This window comes from Lycorma delicatula, chromosome 6 (assembly GCF_047948215.1).
Source record: "Lycorma delicatula isolate Av1 chromosome 6, ASM4794821v1, whole genome shotgun sequence".
Lineage (NCBI taxonomy): Eukaryota > Metazoa > Arthropoda > Insecta > Hemiptera > Fulgoridae > Lycorma > Lycorma delicatula.
The window spans coordinates 55,270,451-55,288,858 of record NC_134460.1 but is presented as its reverse complement, the minus strand read 5'-3'; the positions used below and the strand labels follow the sequence as shown (position 1 = coordinate 55,288,858).

The 18,408-nt window shown below is 28.0% G+C and overlaps 1 protein-coding gene across 11 annotated transcripts in view; it reads right to left on the bottom strand.

Annotated features, from left to right (window-relative positions):
• Positions 1-7,061: 7,061 nt before the first annotated feature.
• Positions 7,062-18,408, bottom strand: part of Pcmt (Protein-L-isoaspartate (D-aspartate) O-methyltransferase) — a 74,828-nt gene continuing 63,481 nt past the window's right edge. For 7 of the 11 annotated variants that reach the window (XR_012756910.1, XR_012756908.1, XR_012756903.1 and 4 more), the window contains one exon: positions 7,062-16,708. Coding sequence is in view for 1 of the 11 variants with exons in the window: in XM_075369922.1 (XP_075226037.1) it covers positions 16,696-16,708 (13 nt within the window). In the remaining 10 variants the exon portion in view is untranslated. The remainder of the gene's footprint in view (positions 16,709-18,408) is intronic. The other 4 variants (XR_012756906.1, XR_012756907.1, XR_012756905.1 and 1 more) reach the window with 1 other exon arrangement.

Sequence of the window (18,408 nt, the reverse complement as noted above, 5' to 3'; positions counted from 1 at the left end):
GTAGATAATAATTGACCAAAAATAACAATTTCTCATAAAATTAAATGTAAAATGTTACACTTTTTAATGCGTTAAATTTTAAATGATTAAGTATGTCATATTAAACTTAACCTAACAACTGAAGTTATAGTAATTCAAAATGAAATATCATTGCTTTATTGGGAAGTTAAATTACACAAATTCTTCTTCCAGATGCACCTTTATAAGTTGAGTTTGGATAATTACTGTAATGATTGTCCTAAAAGATATGTCTACACTTTTCACTAACTGTACGATAGCAGAGAGACGATATCAACCTGTTACTACTAAAACACAGGGATTCTTAAGAATGAATAGGCATTCTTAAGAATGTAAAGTTAACATAGTTTTATTTCTATACTTCGTATTGGCTTGAATTTACACTTTTATATTAAATGATTCTTTTTGTTTAGTTAAAACTTTAGAATGGGCAACAACCTAAATAATAGTAAAACATGACCTAAAAATGTTTTAATGTAATCCTTGTTCAAGATCGACAGAAAAGTAAAGATAAACCTAACACAAAATATCAGTCCTCCTAAATAATGAATCCAAACAACAGAAATTACTAAGTATGAAGTAGATTGCCTACTTCACCAACCAAATAAATATATATATTACCATGTCAAACCCACTAAAATGCAGATAATATTCATTCCTAAAAGTGACAACTTCAATCTGCGCACTTTATGGAGAACATGTAAAAGTGTGTTTCTACAAATGTTGCTATATACTTGCGACTAAATATTTATAATTTCATTTAATTACACATTATGTTGAGCAGTAAGAAATAATAAAAGAAAAAAAATCATATCTACAGATTTCATTAAATAATGTTTCATATTTCATTGGTACATGATATTTATTCATTTATCAGTGAATAAGAATCAGTTACTTTAGATTAAATCTAGAAATTTGGATTAAAGTTTTTATGTAAGGTTCAGATATTTATTTCAACACAATCTGTACAGAAATATTCAACTGTTTAGCAGCATTTAATTGTGGAAGAATCACAGAAGCCAACCTTATTGCAAGGTGTTTAGATGTATAAAGATAAACATTTCAGAAACTAGACATGGTTGCTTGAAAAGTACAAAAACAGATGAGATTTTAAATGTGAAAATAAGTATTGATAATTAATTTCATGGTAGAATTTTAATTTTCATGCATCTAAGTAGAGTAAGAACACAAACCAAAATTTCATTCAAATTCAGTTAGAGAAAAAAACATAACTATAAAAAATGTATAATAAATATGCAGATAATTGTTATATACGTGTCCACAACCCATGTTTATGTTAAAATACTCATTAAGTATTTTAACATACTTAAAATACTTAATGATAACATTGATCTTCATAACAAAGTTTATTTCTATACATAAAAGATGCCTTTTGTTACATAATTATGGTAATATACTTAGGGGAAACAACATAATATTACAATTATAGCAAAGGAAGGCAACCAAAGTTCATTCAGTAATCAAAACAAATCCTTCACCAGAAATTTCACTTATTCACTGCTTTGGAAATGCTTGCACCATACATTCTTTTGAATGGATCAAGAAATGAAAATCACTTGGTGACAAATTCATCACCAAAGACTGGGTGTCTGAGCATATTTTCAACTGTTCTCTGCGTTAATTGAGCAATAAGTATAGAAATATTTAAATATAACAATCACACTTATACTTCGTCTTTCGTAATATTTTTGAATCTGTGCAGTCTTAAATAACAGTTAGAAAAACCAATGTTTAATTTAGTTTTAGAAACTTTTTTAGTTAAACTATTAATAGAAAAGTAATAAGTAATTTTGTGTGTTAAAATAAAATTATTTTTTTCATAATGTCATAATGTAATTAATTTTTATTAACAGTAAATAGTGCTATATGTATGTGTGTGTATGCATATATATATATATATATATATATATATATATGTGAGTGTGTGTGTCAATCTAACTTATTTTTTAATAATTTACTAATATATTTAGGGTGATATAATATACTTCTATATTATTAATACCTTGATTATTACATCCACGACTATGTATAACCATCGACAGCCCATTAATAAAAAATAATGATTATAAAAAGTTTTGTAACAGTTAATTTTTTTAAAAATTAAAAAAGACCTTCATTAAAAACTAGTACTTTTGGTGGTATTTTTTATAAATTAAAAAAATGTATATTTATAAAAAATACAACCAAAAAAATAACAAAATTACAATTTCATCACAATTTTTTTTAAACAAATAACTGTCATCTTTTCATTTCTACTGCAATTTTTATAATTTATATATATTTTTTTTATTTAACTTTATAACAATTGGTTTTTCTTTCTATTTTTGTATTACAAAAATGGTAAAATTAAATGATCAAGTACCATTTATAAAAATTTTAAAAATATCCATAACTAGATTTTCAGTTGTTTTAGATGACCACTACTTCAACTTCTGGAAAAGATAGCTCTCATACATAATTTAAGAACTTTCAGCAATATTTATTAACACATTACCGGTTTTTTTAAACACCTTACACTTACATTGTATTTTTGTTCGATGTAACCAACCTCTGAATTCATTTTAAATATATTTACTATACATATATATAAGTATAGCTAATAATTTTTTTTTTTCAATTTCTAATGCAAGTGACTTCTAACAATCCTGAAGCAATATATAAATGTACTGATATATATGTCAAGAACTGATATACACAAAACATGTTATATACCATATTTATTCACATAAGTCCTGCAACATTTTTCATGATTCCTATTTAAAATGTTGGAGTGCTAGTCTTATATGAACCATTATAATGATTTAATTATTATTGCTTGAACGACATATTATATTTAATTATTATTTTACAATTCAGCGTCTTATATGACTGACTATGAGAAGTTTTTCAAAAACAAGTACAACACAAACAAAGATGAATTTTAATATAATATCCCACCTCTGCCACTAGAAGAGGAGTATACAAGGGTATACCTCAATTGTAAGTTCTTTATTCTGTAACAAAATGTGTAGAGTGAATAAAGTTTCTGGAAAACGTTACATTCCAGTTTTTAGTTTTATTCATTTCAAGTGAACTTCATTTATCCTTTTCATTTACCTTTCAGCGCTCAGTTGATTTCAAACTTGTAATAGTGTCACTTTTCTCTTTTTTTTTTTTAAATATCTTTTGATTAAAAGTCAAACAAAAAAAAAACTTCTTTAATTCACCATTGCCAAAAAATTAAAAACTTGTGTCAAGAGGCTTTAATTATCAGTCACCAAGCAGTCAGTAAAAAAAAAATGACATTAATGAGTCGTGGATTTGAGATTGGCAAAAAAAAAAAGATTTATTGCTTGGCACTTCTTCAAAAAGACACTTGTTTCATGTATTGAAATCCAATAAATTTCCCGAATTAGAGCAAGAACTATCTTTATTTATTAAAGAATAAAACGAAAACATTTTGCAGTTTCTACAGAGATGTGCATTACAAAGGCAAAATAAATAGCTTTAGCAAGTAACATTGACAATTTTACAGTTAGCAGAGGTTGGTTTCAAAAATGTATGTGTAGATCTGGTTTGACTATAAGAAGATAAAAATTCAGTTTTGAACTATTACAAATAGGTAACACTGATCAGACATCTGTATACTTGAAATGCCTCAGAATTCAGCTGTAAGTTTGATTGGAGAAAGAAGAGTTTCTATTCAAACTGGTGATTATGAAAAAAAAAGATTAGTTATGCTTGCCATTTTAGCAGCTGGAAAGAACTTCCTCTTTTGCTACTTTCAAATGAAAGTAGACTTTGCATAAAGGGGATAATTATTCAGTGCAATGAAAATACATGGATAGATACTAATTTAATGCATGAATCACTGAAACTGGTGTGGTTTCATAGACCCACAAAAGCTTGCAAAAAGTAAAATATAAGCAATAGCTTAATAGCTTTCAGGGACATTTAATTGAAAATGTGAACAATTCCCTATCAAAAAATAATTCTGAATAATTATTCCAGTAGCATTAACTTCTCTCTTTCAACCTGTAGATGTATGTATTAATAAGCCTTTTAAAGAAAGAATTTTATTCTTCTTGATTATCAATGATCATTCATTTACACTTACTGGGCAAATTAAAAGACCATCTCTCTCCTTGGTCTGTGAATAGATATTGATTGCATGCAACAATATATCTAATGGGCTGATGATTAAAAGCTTTAAAAAGTGTTCAATTTCAAATAATATGGATAGATTTCAAGGTATCCTCTAGTAAAATGAAGGATGGAAGAGTCTTAATTCTGGATCTGAAAATAGACACGAAAGTAAAGAATGTAACTAAATGGAAAGCTTAGCAATTGCAAATAATTATTTATTATTTATAACATTAAATCTGTGAACTTGAGTGTTGTTTATTGTTTACTAATACCAAATCTTCCATTTATTGAAGTATATAGGAATAAATGATTTTATCTTAAAAGAAGCCTGCAGGTTCTGCGGTAGCAGGGCTTATGTGGATAAATATAGTAGTAACAAATATCAATTATAGATAATGTAACAACCAATAAACACGACTTAATTGTTACAATAAATAAATTGGGTGAATTTCTATTTGTATTACATGAATATCTAAAACATGTATGTTTTAAGTGATGCTAACTATTGTACCACATCTGAAAATGGTTCTGTCAACTTATCAGTGACAGCTAAAAGCCCACCACAAAGAAGATGCTTCTTTTAGAAGAAAATTTTGGAATTTAATTCATTCCCTCCTGTGCCAGAACATATGGAGCCTCCTATGAATCAGATTAACTTACCTTCTGAAGAATATCTCAGCAAGTTGTATACCTCAAGATATATTTATTACGCTATATATTGTACTTCAACAAACCAAGGACAGTAGCAAATTTTGGAAATTTTTTTTTGCAAATTTTGGAAATTTTCACCCATTGTTAAATGTATGTGTGTAATGGCTACCAGCTAAATCCTCGCTCTCAAAATATTTCAATTGATGAACAGATGCCCCTTTTGGGGATAGGTAATTGCCAAGCAGTTTATTTCAAATAAACCAAACCATTGTGGTATAAAAATTTTCATAGCTGCTGCTCCAGATGGACTTTCAACTAGATTTTTTTATTAATCATGTAAAGGGTCATTTGGCTGAAGATCCTAACACTGGGCTTGATGTCAGAGGAAAGGCAGTTCTAAAATTTACAGAAACTTTGCCATCATGCTTTATTTGATCAGATTTTTTACATCGGTTACTGTATCTGAACTTTAGTAATTTGAGATAGAATGTCAAGCAATTGGTATCACATAAAAGTTAATAATTCCTAAAGATAGTAAATTAAACACTGACATGGTAATGATTTTACATTACCATGCAGAAACATGGCACATCATAGCATGAGAATCTGTTAGTCTGTGTATAGTGATGGTCAAGTTTGTATTATAAGTTTGTATTATGGTTAGATAATCAGCCAGTCACATTTATTTCAACTAAAGATTGATCAGGCAGCTCTAGACACGCGTCAATCTGACATTTTTGACTACCTCTAGTATAGAGAGAAGATCGAAGAATATTTAATCGATGCAGTTAATGATTTAAACAACAGGGAGGCAGAACTTGACATGGAATCAAAACAGAAGCACTACAGAGTCTCAGTTCCTCATTCTGCGAATGCATTTAGGACAAGAAATAATGATCACATGCCAGAATTCCCTACCTCTGCAACAAAAAACAAATGTCAACAATCTGGATGTGGTTCTAACAATGCAAGAATCAGATGTTCTTCATGCAAAGTATTTTTATGTCTACAAAAGAAAAGAAATTGTTTTCAGTTGTACCATTTATTGTAATACGTTTCAATATTTTAATATTTGTTAATTCTATATTCTGTAACTCTAGAATCCAAAATAAAAAATGTACAATCTCAAATTATTATTTTTAATTTTATATTTTTTTCTAAATAAATACATTTTATAATAGTCTACAATTGTCTTATTACAGATTTCCCTTGAAATGTTTGAAAAATAATTCTCTTTTATAAATAGCTGACAATTAAAATAAAATTAATTTAAGTCTCCTGTAGGAGACGTTGTTTTTTTCAAAAATGGGTACCACAAATTTTTTTGGACATTTTTACCTGCTAAAAATAATAAATTTGCAATAATTAGAGAAAATGTAATCAAAAAATTCTTCAGGACTAAGGCTAAGTGGATGCGTTATTAAAAAAGGATAGACTTTACAGGAAGGAAAATCATCTCATGATATTCTCGGAGAAAAATGTAATTGATCATTTTTAATAATATAATTGTTAGATATTATAAATGCACAGGTATTATAGTAACAAGATCAGTTCTTAGAAATCTATAAGTTTAACCAGAAATAAGGCATTAGTTTTAGATTGTATATATTTAGTTTACATGAAATAGGACTAAATACAAATTAAATGCACAATTTTTGAACTGAAAAAGTATCATCATTTTTGAAAAAGATTCAAATCCATATGGCTCATGTATTTATACTTTTTTTAAGCAGAACAAAGTTTGGTAAATAAATCCATCAATTTCAATTCCATTTCATTAATATAATTTTAAAAATTATATGATTTTTATTGTGCACCATGTATTTAGCATTACAGCATACTAATACTAATTACACTCTTAGTGTTTTTACACAAATTTAGAGTAATTGCATATTAATTTTTAAAATTGTTTTTATTACTCGTAGGATAATATTATATAGAAACTATAAATTAAAATTTTTTGATAAAATAGGTGTGATTTTTTACACTTTATTACATACAAAAGTTTCTTTTTTATACAAAGTTTTACATCTGAGGTTTAGAAAATTTAATGATAAGCATTGTGTAAGGAAAAACTGAACTCATTACTAATGAGTTAAATAATCAACCCTAGCAGCACACTGATAAATGAAACAAATCTGAAATTAAACACTTTAATCTTTCCAGAAAAAAATATACTAAAACGAAGTAAAGCAAGTAGGTCAAACAGACAACACTTTTCTTTTTTTTCCCCTAATATTACAATGCAGTCTGTTTAACTAGTGAACAATAAGCAACTCCTCACCCACAACCAATGAGATACGGATGATATGTACAATGTAAATGAAGTGTAGTCTTGAACAGACTCAGGCCAATCACTCCTGAGACGTGTGGTTAACTGAACTCCAACCAACAAATTACACCGGTATTCACTATCTAGAATTCAGATACGTATAAAAGCAACTAATTTTTAACAAGAATTTGAATCTGACTTTGAAAATCAACTGTAAACTGATTTACAACAAATTAACCACTAGACCGGCCTGTTGGGCTACAACAATTTAGAAAAAAAACTGAATTTACAAGGAAAACACGTGTGTGCTTATCAGGTTCGTAGCAGTACAGCAAAGAGGCAGCAGTTAATAACACATTAGTCAGTTTTTTGGTTTTGTAATGAAATGCCTATTTCATGTACACAATCTTTCATCATTTGCAGTTTTATGTTTAGCGACAGGCTGACTACATAATTACAATTTTCCCATTTATCTGACTATAAATACAGTTTTTAGACTATAAATATATCAACATAAATATTAGGACATATAATACTGTTTATATTTTAATAAATGCAGTCATAGAAATCTATTCTGAAAATTAAATCTAGTGATAATATTTCCCTTTCTTATTCCTATATTAGAGAAATATATTTTCTCTTTTGCAGCAAATGTACATAATTGTACTCTTGCAGAAGCAACAGCACTGAGCCACATAAAAATATAATCATTTACAATTTTATTACATACAGCAACCACAGCAAGAAATAGTTTTTTTTTATGAGGTAGAAGTCCTCATCTGTTTCATTCTAAATCAAAGAAGGGGACCACACTATCAAGTGAGTTACTTATAATCCTTCTTAGCAATATATTTTATACAAAATTATACACCTAAATAAAAAATAAAAAATTAAAAACAGTTTATTTAACAATTTCTCCGTAGTTTGAAAAGTGACTGTGTACAATATAGATTTGTCTTTACATCTCTATATTACGAGGGCAGTTCGGAAACTAACCTCCACTGTAGCGTAGTGCTAATAGTAACATTAGTGGTACCGCCACTGACAAATCAGCATACCCTCTGAATCAGTGCGCTTCCAGCTGTGTCAGTCTGCCACAAACTTTAGCCAGTTTGCTTGTTATAACCTAAAAAATATGAGCATTGCAATAAAAAATCCTGCAATATGCCAGGTGTGTGCTTTCATAAGATTTCATTGGGCACAAAATGTTTTGCAGCAGACATCCATTGTCAGTTGTGTACGGTCCAAATGTTAAGTGACGGTACAGTGCGGCAATGGGTCCAATTTTATTTAAAATGTACAGACAAACATCCATGTAGAAGAGAAGAATGGAAGGCCTTCTGTTGTGAGTGATGATATTGTCAGTGAAATTGATGAAAAAGTGCGTGAAAAGTGAAGATTCACCATCTCTGAACTTTTTGAACAATTCCCACAAATTTCTCATACGGTTTTGTAAAAGAGTGAACGATAAATTAGGCTACGAGAAGTTCTGTGCTTGGTGGGTTACAAAAATGCTCACAGAGATCCATCAAACCAAACAAATGGGTTCTGCCTAAGACTTCCTTTCATGCTATGATGTGTTTCGAAGACAATTGTGATGGGATAAAACTTGGAAGGCCTACGTGGATACAAACAGTCGATGGCCTTGGGTCATATCAGTTCTCTGCAAGCCAAAGAAAGCCTGCCAAACTTTGTCAGCGAGGGAGGTTATAGCTATGGTTTTTTGGGATGCTAAGTGAGGAGTTCTAGTCAATTATACGGAACGTGGGAAGACAATTACTTCAGCAGTATACTGTGAAACTTTGAAGAAACTTAGGTGAGCCATTCACAACAAACATTGCAGTATGCTGCAAACTGGTGTTGTTTTTCTGCATACATTTACTGCTTGAAGAACTCAAGAACTTCTGAATCAACTCCAATGGGGCATTTTTGATCATCCCTTTACAGCTCAGACTTTGTGCCTAGCGATTTTAAACTTTCTCTCACATGAAGAAATGGCTTGCCTCGCAGCACTTCAGTGATAACGATGACAATGACAATAAACTACAAAAATGCCATGAAAGGTTGGCTAGGTACCCAGGCAGCTGAATTTTATGATGAAGGTATTTGTGAATTAATGAAACGCTAAGACAAATGTTTGAATTTAAATGGCAACTATGTTGAAAAATAATTAAAAGCTGTAGTTTTAAGTTGAATATAATAAAATATTTTTACCTATGCAAGTTTTTTATTTAGTCAAACAAAGGTTACTTTCTGAACCGTCCTCGTATCTTTTGTTTTTGTTTTTAGCTTTGTCTTAATGTTTCATAGCTTTTTTATCCAAGAGCCTCTTTAAAATTCAAATTGAATTAATTCTACGAATGATAACAATGATTCTAATGATGATTTTTTTTTCTACAATGATTTTAACTGAAAATGCGGATTAAAATTTTCCAGTAAATACAATATTGTTGAGAAAAAAAACCAAATTCTTTGCTAAAAAATTAGCCTTCCAATATTTTAAAAGTATTAATGATTTGAAAAAGTTTAAACATCAATGTAATAATTTTTTAAGAAAATAAGTGGGAAATGTTAATTTGAGTATTTTAAATTACTGTTGATCTGAAATCTGGGTTTTTATAAAAACTATACAGCATAAAATTTATTACGAGGAAGTGTACTGCTTTATTAAAGTAGTACTTTTATAAATACTGTAATTTAAAGGAGAATATCTTAATTGTGGAAAAATGTCAACAAAATAAATTTCACTTTTAGTTTCTGATTATGTCAGATACTGGAAAATGATCATTAATAGTTATCAGTAAGTCAAAGAAACAAAGTTATACAATAAAGTTTTAGCTGACTGACTGATGAAGTACTACAGTATCAAGGAAATATGAATGACTTCTCAATGTTTTGAGACCCTGCACATTGAAAAAATAATGTTTTCATTTTTTTTAGACCTCTCTGTAAAATTTAATTTTTTATATGATAGGACTGTTGACTCTACACCTAATCCCTGACCTAAAGGACTAAGAATCTACTTTACTTAACAGTCCTTTTTTCAGCTCAGAGACACTTATCCTTACCCATCAATCAAAAAGGAAAGGATTTGCTGATGGTTTTAGGTTCTACCCTAGAGCTTTTCATGATATTTGCAGCTAACATTTTATTGACGTCAGAACAAACATCAGATAACTAACTAGCCACTTTCACTCCTTCAGGCTCAATGATTGCAGACATGATGTTCATCCTCCTGATAATTCATATGTTATGAAACCATCAGATGTAGGGTTAGTAAACACTATTTATTATTTTAATTGAGACCAAATGGGTTTTCTTTTTAAAAATTTTGTATAATCAAGAAATATTTCTAAAAATAGGTTATTTTTTATTATAATTTATAGTTATTACATTCAATCATAACGCATTAAGTAGTTCAGAAATGGGAAGAATTGTTTTCTTTTTATAACATCTCTTTATAGCAGAACTTAATGCCAACCATCATGTTACAGAAATTGCAATATGATAAAATTGGTTAAGGTAAAATTACTGCAACACATTCTATTAAAATAAAATCTGAGAATGGTAACAAAGAAATCAGCATCAATGAGAGTTTACAAACAAGAAATATTTTATTAACACTAATAATAGTACCAATAGTACAATGAAATAGAGTCAAAATAAAACAACACTATTATTCCAGACAAATAAAAATGCTGTAATATTTTACCACTTTATTTATTAGCAACTTTTTAAATAAGCATTTTTTAAATTTCATGTTATCAGCTTAAAAAAATAGTTGTGATATATATTTGCATTTGTGTATAAAAATAAATATGCATTTTCAATTTTATTAGAACATTACAATAAGAAAATAAATCTTGAATACAATAAAAAACATGTATTAGAACATGATAAAAATTTGGATGAATATTATACAGATTTATTAAAATATGTTTTTCACTACATGTCTGTCATTTATCATATAATCTTCAAAAAAATTTTGTTTTTTGATAATATTTTTAAAGGTTAGTATATTTAAATAAATAAGTTTTTTTTTAATCTGACAAAAAAAGCATAAAAAAATAAATTTCAACAAGAATGGAATTGTTCAAAGCTGGAATTCTGCAAATTGTAAAAATCGTCATACTCCTGGTAAATTTTTACCTAATTAAATTAAGAATTTTAGAATATCTTTGTAATTACTAATAATACCTTCACTTCAACTAGAGATAATTCTACAGCTAAAAATAAGAAAAAAGTTCATATAAACATAGGTCAGAAAACAGTTCGTTAGAGAGTTTTAGCTCACGAAACACTTAGCCCTGCATTCTGCTCCCTCTGTGAAATTAAACTATATTAAAATTCTTGGGGTACAAATCGAAGAGTAAATCTGATGCTTCCTCATGATTTTTTATCTGAGAAATTGAATAAAAGCAACCTTTGATGAATCATGACAACATAGAGATTACTCATCTCTGAATTGTGTTGTAACTGCCATAGCAGTGGCTAACTATAGGGGAGTTAGTGGTAGAATGGAGGTAGCAGGTATTGTTGATCTGTTCTGGTCATCACAAGAAATGTACAATATCAAGTATAAATATTACCTAAGAGACAGAGACAGTGTTCGCCTTTTCATCTGTTCTGGCAGCAGAATAATATAGCCCAGATTATTCAGTAAAAAAAATTAGAGTGTCTGGGCCATATTCAAAAACATATGGGCAGTTGTCTTAGAAAACTTAAAATAAAATGGGGAAAACTCCACTTTCAAATGGAAAAACGATAGGAGGTCGTGGGTGACTCACAAATTCTGCTATTAATGAAATTCAAACCTAGTACGGTCTAGCTATTCGACGGAATACATCCAGTTTGAAGGACGTTAAACAGGCTGTGTGGACAGAATATCCTCATCTTGGCTCCAATAATGAATCACTTGCACATCATTTAAGCCCGAAAGGTCTAGACAGTTGGAGCAAGTATCAAAAACCCACACCTAACAATTAAAGATATGACCATAATGAACATAGACTCGACATTTTTAAAGAAAGCTGACCCACAACTTCTTCTTGATGGGACACAGAGAATCTCTCAAAAATGTAATTTGGTCACATGTCCCAAAGTCAATGTTTGTTTTAAAAACAACTTTAGAATTAGGTGTGTATGAAGCAACTGCCACGTTTAATACATGAAATATAGTAAAAAGTGAATTATTAAAAAAGCTGGATATTTAATCTAGGTCAAACTGCATACAAAGAATGAAAACCATGTATCAGGTCAGAATCAAAAATGCTGAAAAGGCAATTCAAGAAAATTAAAATTTTGTCGTCAGAAAAATAAATTAGCAAGAAAGAATCCTTTAAAGAGCAAGATGACCCAAATAATCCATCATTTGGAGCATACATGTACTGAAAGTAAGATTAACTTATATTTTACCTTAGTGTTATCTTAAACTGTGTTTTCTGAAAATACGTTTTTCAATGTAAAAGTACAATTTTCTGAAGAATTGTTGAAGATATTTCCAATTTTTTTTTTATTTTATTCGTTACAACTAGCTTCACATTTTAAACAGGGGGATATGCAAAATTCCTACTATTTCAAAACAATTTTGGCTGAAACAAATTTTTTTGTAAAAAATGTTGGTAAATTCAAAAAATTTCAATTTTTTTCAAAAGAAAATAAAATAAAAATTAGGCCAATATCTGTTATAATTCCAGGAAAATGTACCTAAATTTGGGCAAATTAACATGGAAAAGATAGGATCCTATCGTTTCCATGTTAATTTGCCCAAATTTAGGTACATTTATTAGACATCCCATGTCTAAGTCATGGGTAGTCATCCCATGACTTCCCTTTATTAGAAAAAAAAACACACAAACTGGATCAGAAACAGAATAATCATATAAAAATGATAAAAAATATATAAATAAATTTGAGAAATATCCTTTTAAAGCATATTAAAAAGTTTTATTTTTTCATAGGTTGGCTATAACAGCTGATCAACAATTAAGTTTAGTGTATAGAATTTGAATATTCAGTTGAGAGATGTTTGTGCCAAAAAAAATAATAATTATTTGTTTTAGAAGGATGTCTTTCAGAACTATTTATACTTTTTAGCATTTGTACGTAAATGTTCAGTTTAAAATCATATCACTTTTCCGATCCAGTTTGGGTGTTTTGTGCCAATTAAAATTGAACTTCTCAATTTGTGTTCAATTTTAATAGACAATATTTTCATCATCAATTTTCTAAGAATTAAATTCTCTATAAAGTTAATTAGAAATTTTTATTTGTTTACTGATAAATAAACAAAGTTATTTTATTACAAATCTGAAAATGTGTATTTTCTGATAAAACCTTTTTCATTATACCCCGTGTTTCTTAAACCCCAAGTAAGAAGGTCTGAGACCACTTTTATTCAATTTCTAAAAATCAATAGCCATAAGGCAACACCAAATTTACTCCTTGATTTGTACCCCAAGAATTTCAGTACAGTTTAATTTCAGAGGGAGCAGAAGCAGGGCTAAATGTTTCCTGAGCTGAAACTGCTAACGAACTATTTTCTGACATATGTTTATATGAAACTTTTTTTCTTATTTTTGGCTACAGAACCATCTCCCAAAAGATCGCTGTTCAATTCAGAATCACCTGTACTAACAACTTATCTAACACACATGCATGCACTCATTGACCTTAAATTAGCTGATGTAATTGAGTCTCTTCTATTGATATTAAGATAACAGATCAGAGAATAATTGTAGTTAAAGTTCTTGTAGAAGTTCAATTTGTACCAATATTAAATAAGCCTTTTAGCAAGCTAATTAAGTTTTTATTTATTGCCTTTTTTCAACTTAATTTGTTTGAAAAATAAGGTTATGATAAATAAAAGTAAATTTTAGAAAACTGGTAAATTAGGATTAATTTAGTGCACATAGATATTGGTATAAGCACTCTCAAGAGTTTTTCTAATAGTTCAGATACCTTGACACTTTATGTTAACTAGACTTTAATTTGTTTATTTAATTTCACTGATAAAACAAATTACAAATTTCACAAAAAGTAGGTTTGATAACTGTACTATAAGTTTTTTTAAGTGGTTCCATCAACCTGAGGTTCTAATTTATTTAAAAAACTAAATTTTGTATTTTCTTTTATTTCCAAATTAATTTACAGTCTAATTTTCCAATATGTTATTTCAAAATTTTCAAAGTGGCCCAGTCAGATTCATAACGAATATTTGCTTGTTACAGTTACACTAACAATATAAGCTACGTGGCTATCTGATTCTATACTTTCAAGCTGTGTCTCTTTTTATAAAATTGTTTTTTCACAACAGTTTTTTACTTCTAATTTTCATCATTATTTTCAATTGTATTATGTTGAGGAAAGCGAAAGCACTGCTGAGTCAGTATTTTTGTGGTTCTAAAGAGCATTTTAGATATACAGCATGAGTATGACTTTATATTTTTAACTACATCACAATTCTATATAAATATGTTCTTTAAAATTTGCAAAAAATTACCAGAAAGTGACAAAATCATAACTGTCTACTCTTATTAGGATTAACGTTTTTAAGTGCAGCAAATTATCATAATAGATGGACACTCAATCTTTGCATCATGTACATCTCTTATCCTTCATTAAACATATTTTCTCACATTCCCATCATCAATCCACTGCACTGTTACTGTAAACTTTACTAAATACAGACCATATTTAACAGTTGGCAGATTTTCAATGGATTTGGCAGTTAAAATATACAAAACAAACCATAAATCAAAAATTATTTCTAAGTATAGGTGAAAGTACACTAGCAGCCTTTTTGGAAACACTACATCTACTTTCTGAATGAACCTTCCATTGAAATATAATATAAATCCCAACCATAACCAATATAAACTATAATAGAAAAAAATAATTTAATTTAGTTAAAAAAAATTTTATACTAGCATGTTTCTTAATGGAAATTCAAAGGAATAAAATGCACTATGCATTGTTTTTATTTGTCACAGATTGGAAGCTTACTAATAACACATCACAAGAAAATGAAGAAAATGAATCATTAAAAGCCATCATCTGTTAATACATTTTGCATGCATTTAATGACAATACAAAAAATTATAATGGATTCACTACTTCATAAAATAATTAATTATTAAATAAATTTAAAAGTGTTTTTTTTTGTTTTTTTTTTAAATCCTCTAAATAAATACTTAGATCATACCTGTAACAGTAGCTAATATTACAAATTCAGAACCAGTTATAAATTCAATGAAACAGAAAAACCAACAAACACTGCCTAAAATCACTACACACTGACCATTTTCAGCAAGATACACCATGCAGAAGGGAAAATGCTTTACTGTACAGGATATACAGGAAAACAATTCCAAAAAAAATCTATATTTACCTGCCAAATTGTCTTTCTTAAGCTGAATGTCTGTACTTTGTTACCCTAAGTTACAGAAAGTTACAGGACAAATTTTTTAAAAGTAAGGGAAAAAACCCTTACATTTTTAAAAGAATTAAACATTTCTCAAAATTTCACATCACAAAATTAAGTAATGCTGAAAAACAATTCATCCAAATACTTGACCGCCTGAATTTCAAACTTGCGATTCAATTCGTTACTACTTTATTGATTACAAAATCCTTCTGTATTCTCACTTTCACTTCAACTTTTACCTCCTTAATACTCTCACTACAAATTAAAATATCTAAATACACCGGTAGTTACTAAAAAGTAAGTTTGTGTTAAAACAAACAACATGGTAATGAATCTTGCTGAAGGCAAAAATTAATAAATACATAAAAGAAAATAAAAATCAAATACTAAAAAAACCTAAAAAGATGTCACATCTTCCCTCTGAATCTAATCTTCCACATATATATCCAATAAATTCCTATTTTATTTAAAAAATTTTAATATTTTGTTAATTTGTTTTCTTGATTATGATATTTTAACTTTATGACATTCATTAAAAATTAAATAAAGACTGAACTCTGTATCATTCATTACAACTATTATAAAAAAATGGAATAAACAATCTTAAATAGAAAAGAATAACCATGTTTGATTTCTTAATATTCTCCCACTAAATTTAAAATTACCTAACAACAGCAACAATAAACTTTGTTACACAATCAAAATAGCTAATATACTATTGCTTAAAGAAGTACAAATTTTCTAATTGTACTTCTTAAACATGTATAATAATTTTTAACAATTTGTATTTTTTTTTTAGGGAGTAAACTTGCTTCTAATTTGTTATACAAATTCTTGAAGCACAGCAAATCAGATCATAGAATACAGTCCTCCATAAAATATAATATAAAATTACTGAAATAAATAATAAAAAAAAAATGAATTAAAAGATACTAAACTTAACAGCATAAGTAAATAAAATTAAAAAAACAAATCCTATTAATAAATACTATAAATAATATACCAAATAACTATACAGAAGTAGTATTTGTAAATATACATGTATTTAACAAAATTTAAAAAGCACCCATCAAATGAATCTCACTTCCATCTTTATAAGTTCATGTGCCATGTACATCTGTATGCAAAGGTTGATTTTATTATTTTTCGAGTAAGAAGCATCATCATCCTGCATTATAAAATCTCACAACTCGACCCTGAAACAAATTAAACAAAATTAAAATGAAAGTAATAAAAATATTCAAGCTCTACAATATATTCTGAAAAAATCAATTTTTCTTTGTAACTTTACTCACAAAAGTTTGCAAGTCTTATGCAGTCTCAGTCAAAAGCCAATTAAATGCATCTTAATCCAGAGCAACCCAGTAAATATCAAACAAACTATTGTAATCTTCTTAGCTCTCTCTAGTTCACATAGATTAGTGCATTTTTATTTTCAATATATAATGTCAAATAGAAAAATATCAGTTATCAACCTGCACAAACGTGTGCAATATTATGAATTGAACATTCGCACGTTAGTTAATATATAAAATTTATAGTTTGCCACTGCCTTAATAATTTATTATTTGCATGATTACTATTTAGAATTAATTATTTATATTTAATAAATTATACTATTTAATTTGGCGCATTAACATACTAATCAACTGTAGAACTACATAAATAATGGACATGACATAAAATGAGGTATCTGAAAGTCAATTAACTAAGTCCAGGTTGTCTGAAACAACTCAATTACTAATGACAAAAGTAAATTAAACAGGAGTAAATTCATCTCAGTAATATTTTCAACAAACAGCTCTTCCTCCCTTCAGAGTGACAACATCCAGGGTAAAATTTAACGAAGTATTTTTCATAAATAGCATCCCTTACTACTAAAAATGCTATTTTAATTATTTACATCAAATTATTCTCTGAAATCTTATCTTCAAACACATATTAAAAAAATAATAAATAATTTATCAAAAACACATTATGAAATATATGGTAATTAATACAATCCTTCAATAAAAGATTTGTTCAGAATTGCAGCTAATCTTTTTTTTTTTTCATTCAAAGTAAATCAAATAAATTTTTTATGCAATATTTTCAGTTCTTAAACAAACTTTTTAAATATTTTTAGATGTTAAGAAAAGGTTAAATCACAAATTCATAAAAGTTTGTCAGTTTCTTATTTTTTGTAATATTCATAAAATATTTATTTGGAATGCATCAAATTATTTACTGGAATATTTTCTTAGTATTTGGTTTAAAATAATATTTAAATAATTCATAAGAAAAAGTATACATTAAAAGATACAAAGAAGCACACTTTTATAATTAAAAAAAATCCAAAATTCTGGTCAATCTATTTATTTTTTATAAAAGTAGAATTTTTAAAACCTTCGTTTAAAAACAGAATTATATCACTTTTTCTTATATTTCAACAAAATCTGAGAACCATAACTGAAAAACGAATAACAGCCAGGCCTATATTTATGAAAAGAAGCCCTTATTTTTGTCCTGTATCATGAATTTCATATACCTTTTAAAGACTACTCTGTTTAAAGAATTTTCTCTGAATTTCACACAAATGCTGGAGTAGTTCTTTTTTATCTGTGGAATACCATACCTACCATCCCTAATAATGTAACAAAAAAAATTCTATCAAAAGAATACACAGTAGCATATTTTTACTGCAGTACTTATTGAAAATAAGCTTTATAGAATAAAATTACATTAGAAAGATCAACTTTTCCTATTTCATAAAGCAAGAATTCTTCTTCCAAGTCCATTTCTAAAACAGACAACTAATGATAAAATTAAAATTTTTTTTAGCTATTTAGCATGACAGGTGAGAAATTTAGCATATTGGTGCTCACCTTAGTATTTAACTAAAATTATTTTGCTCCTT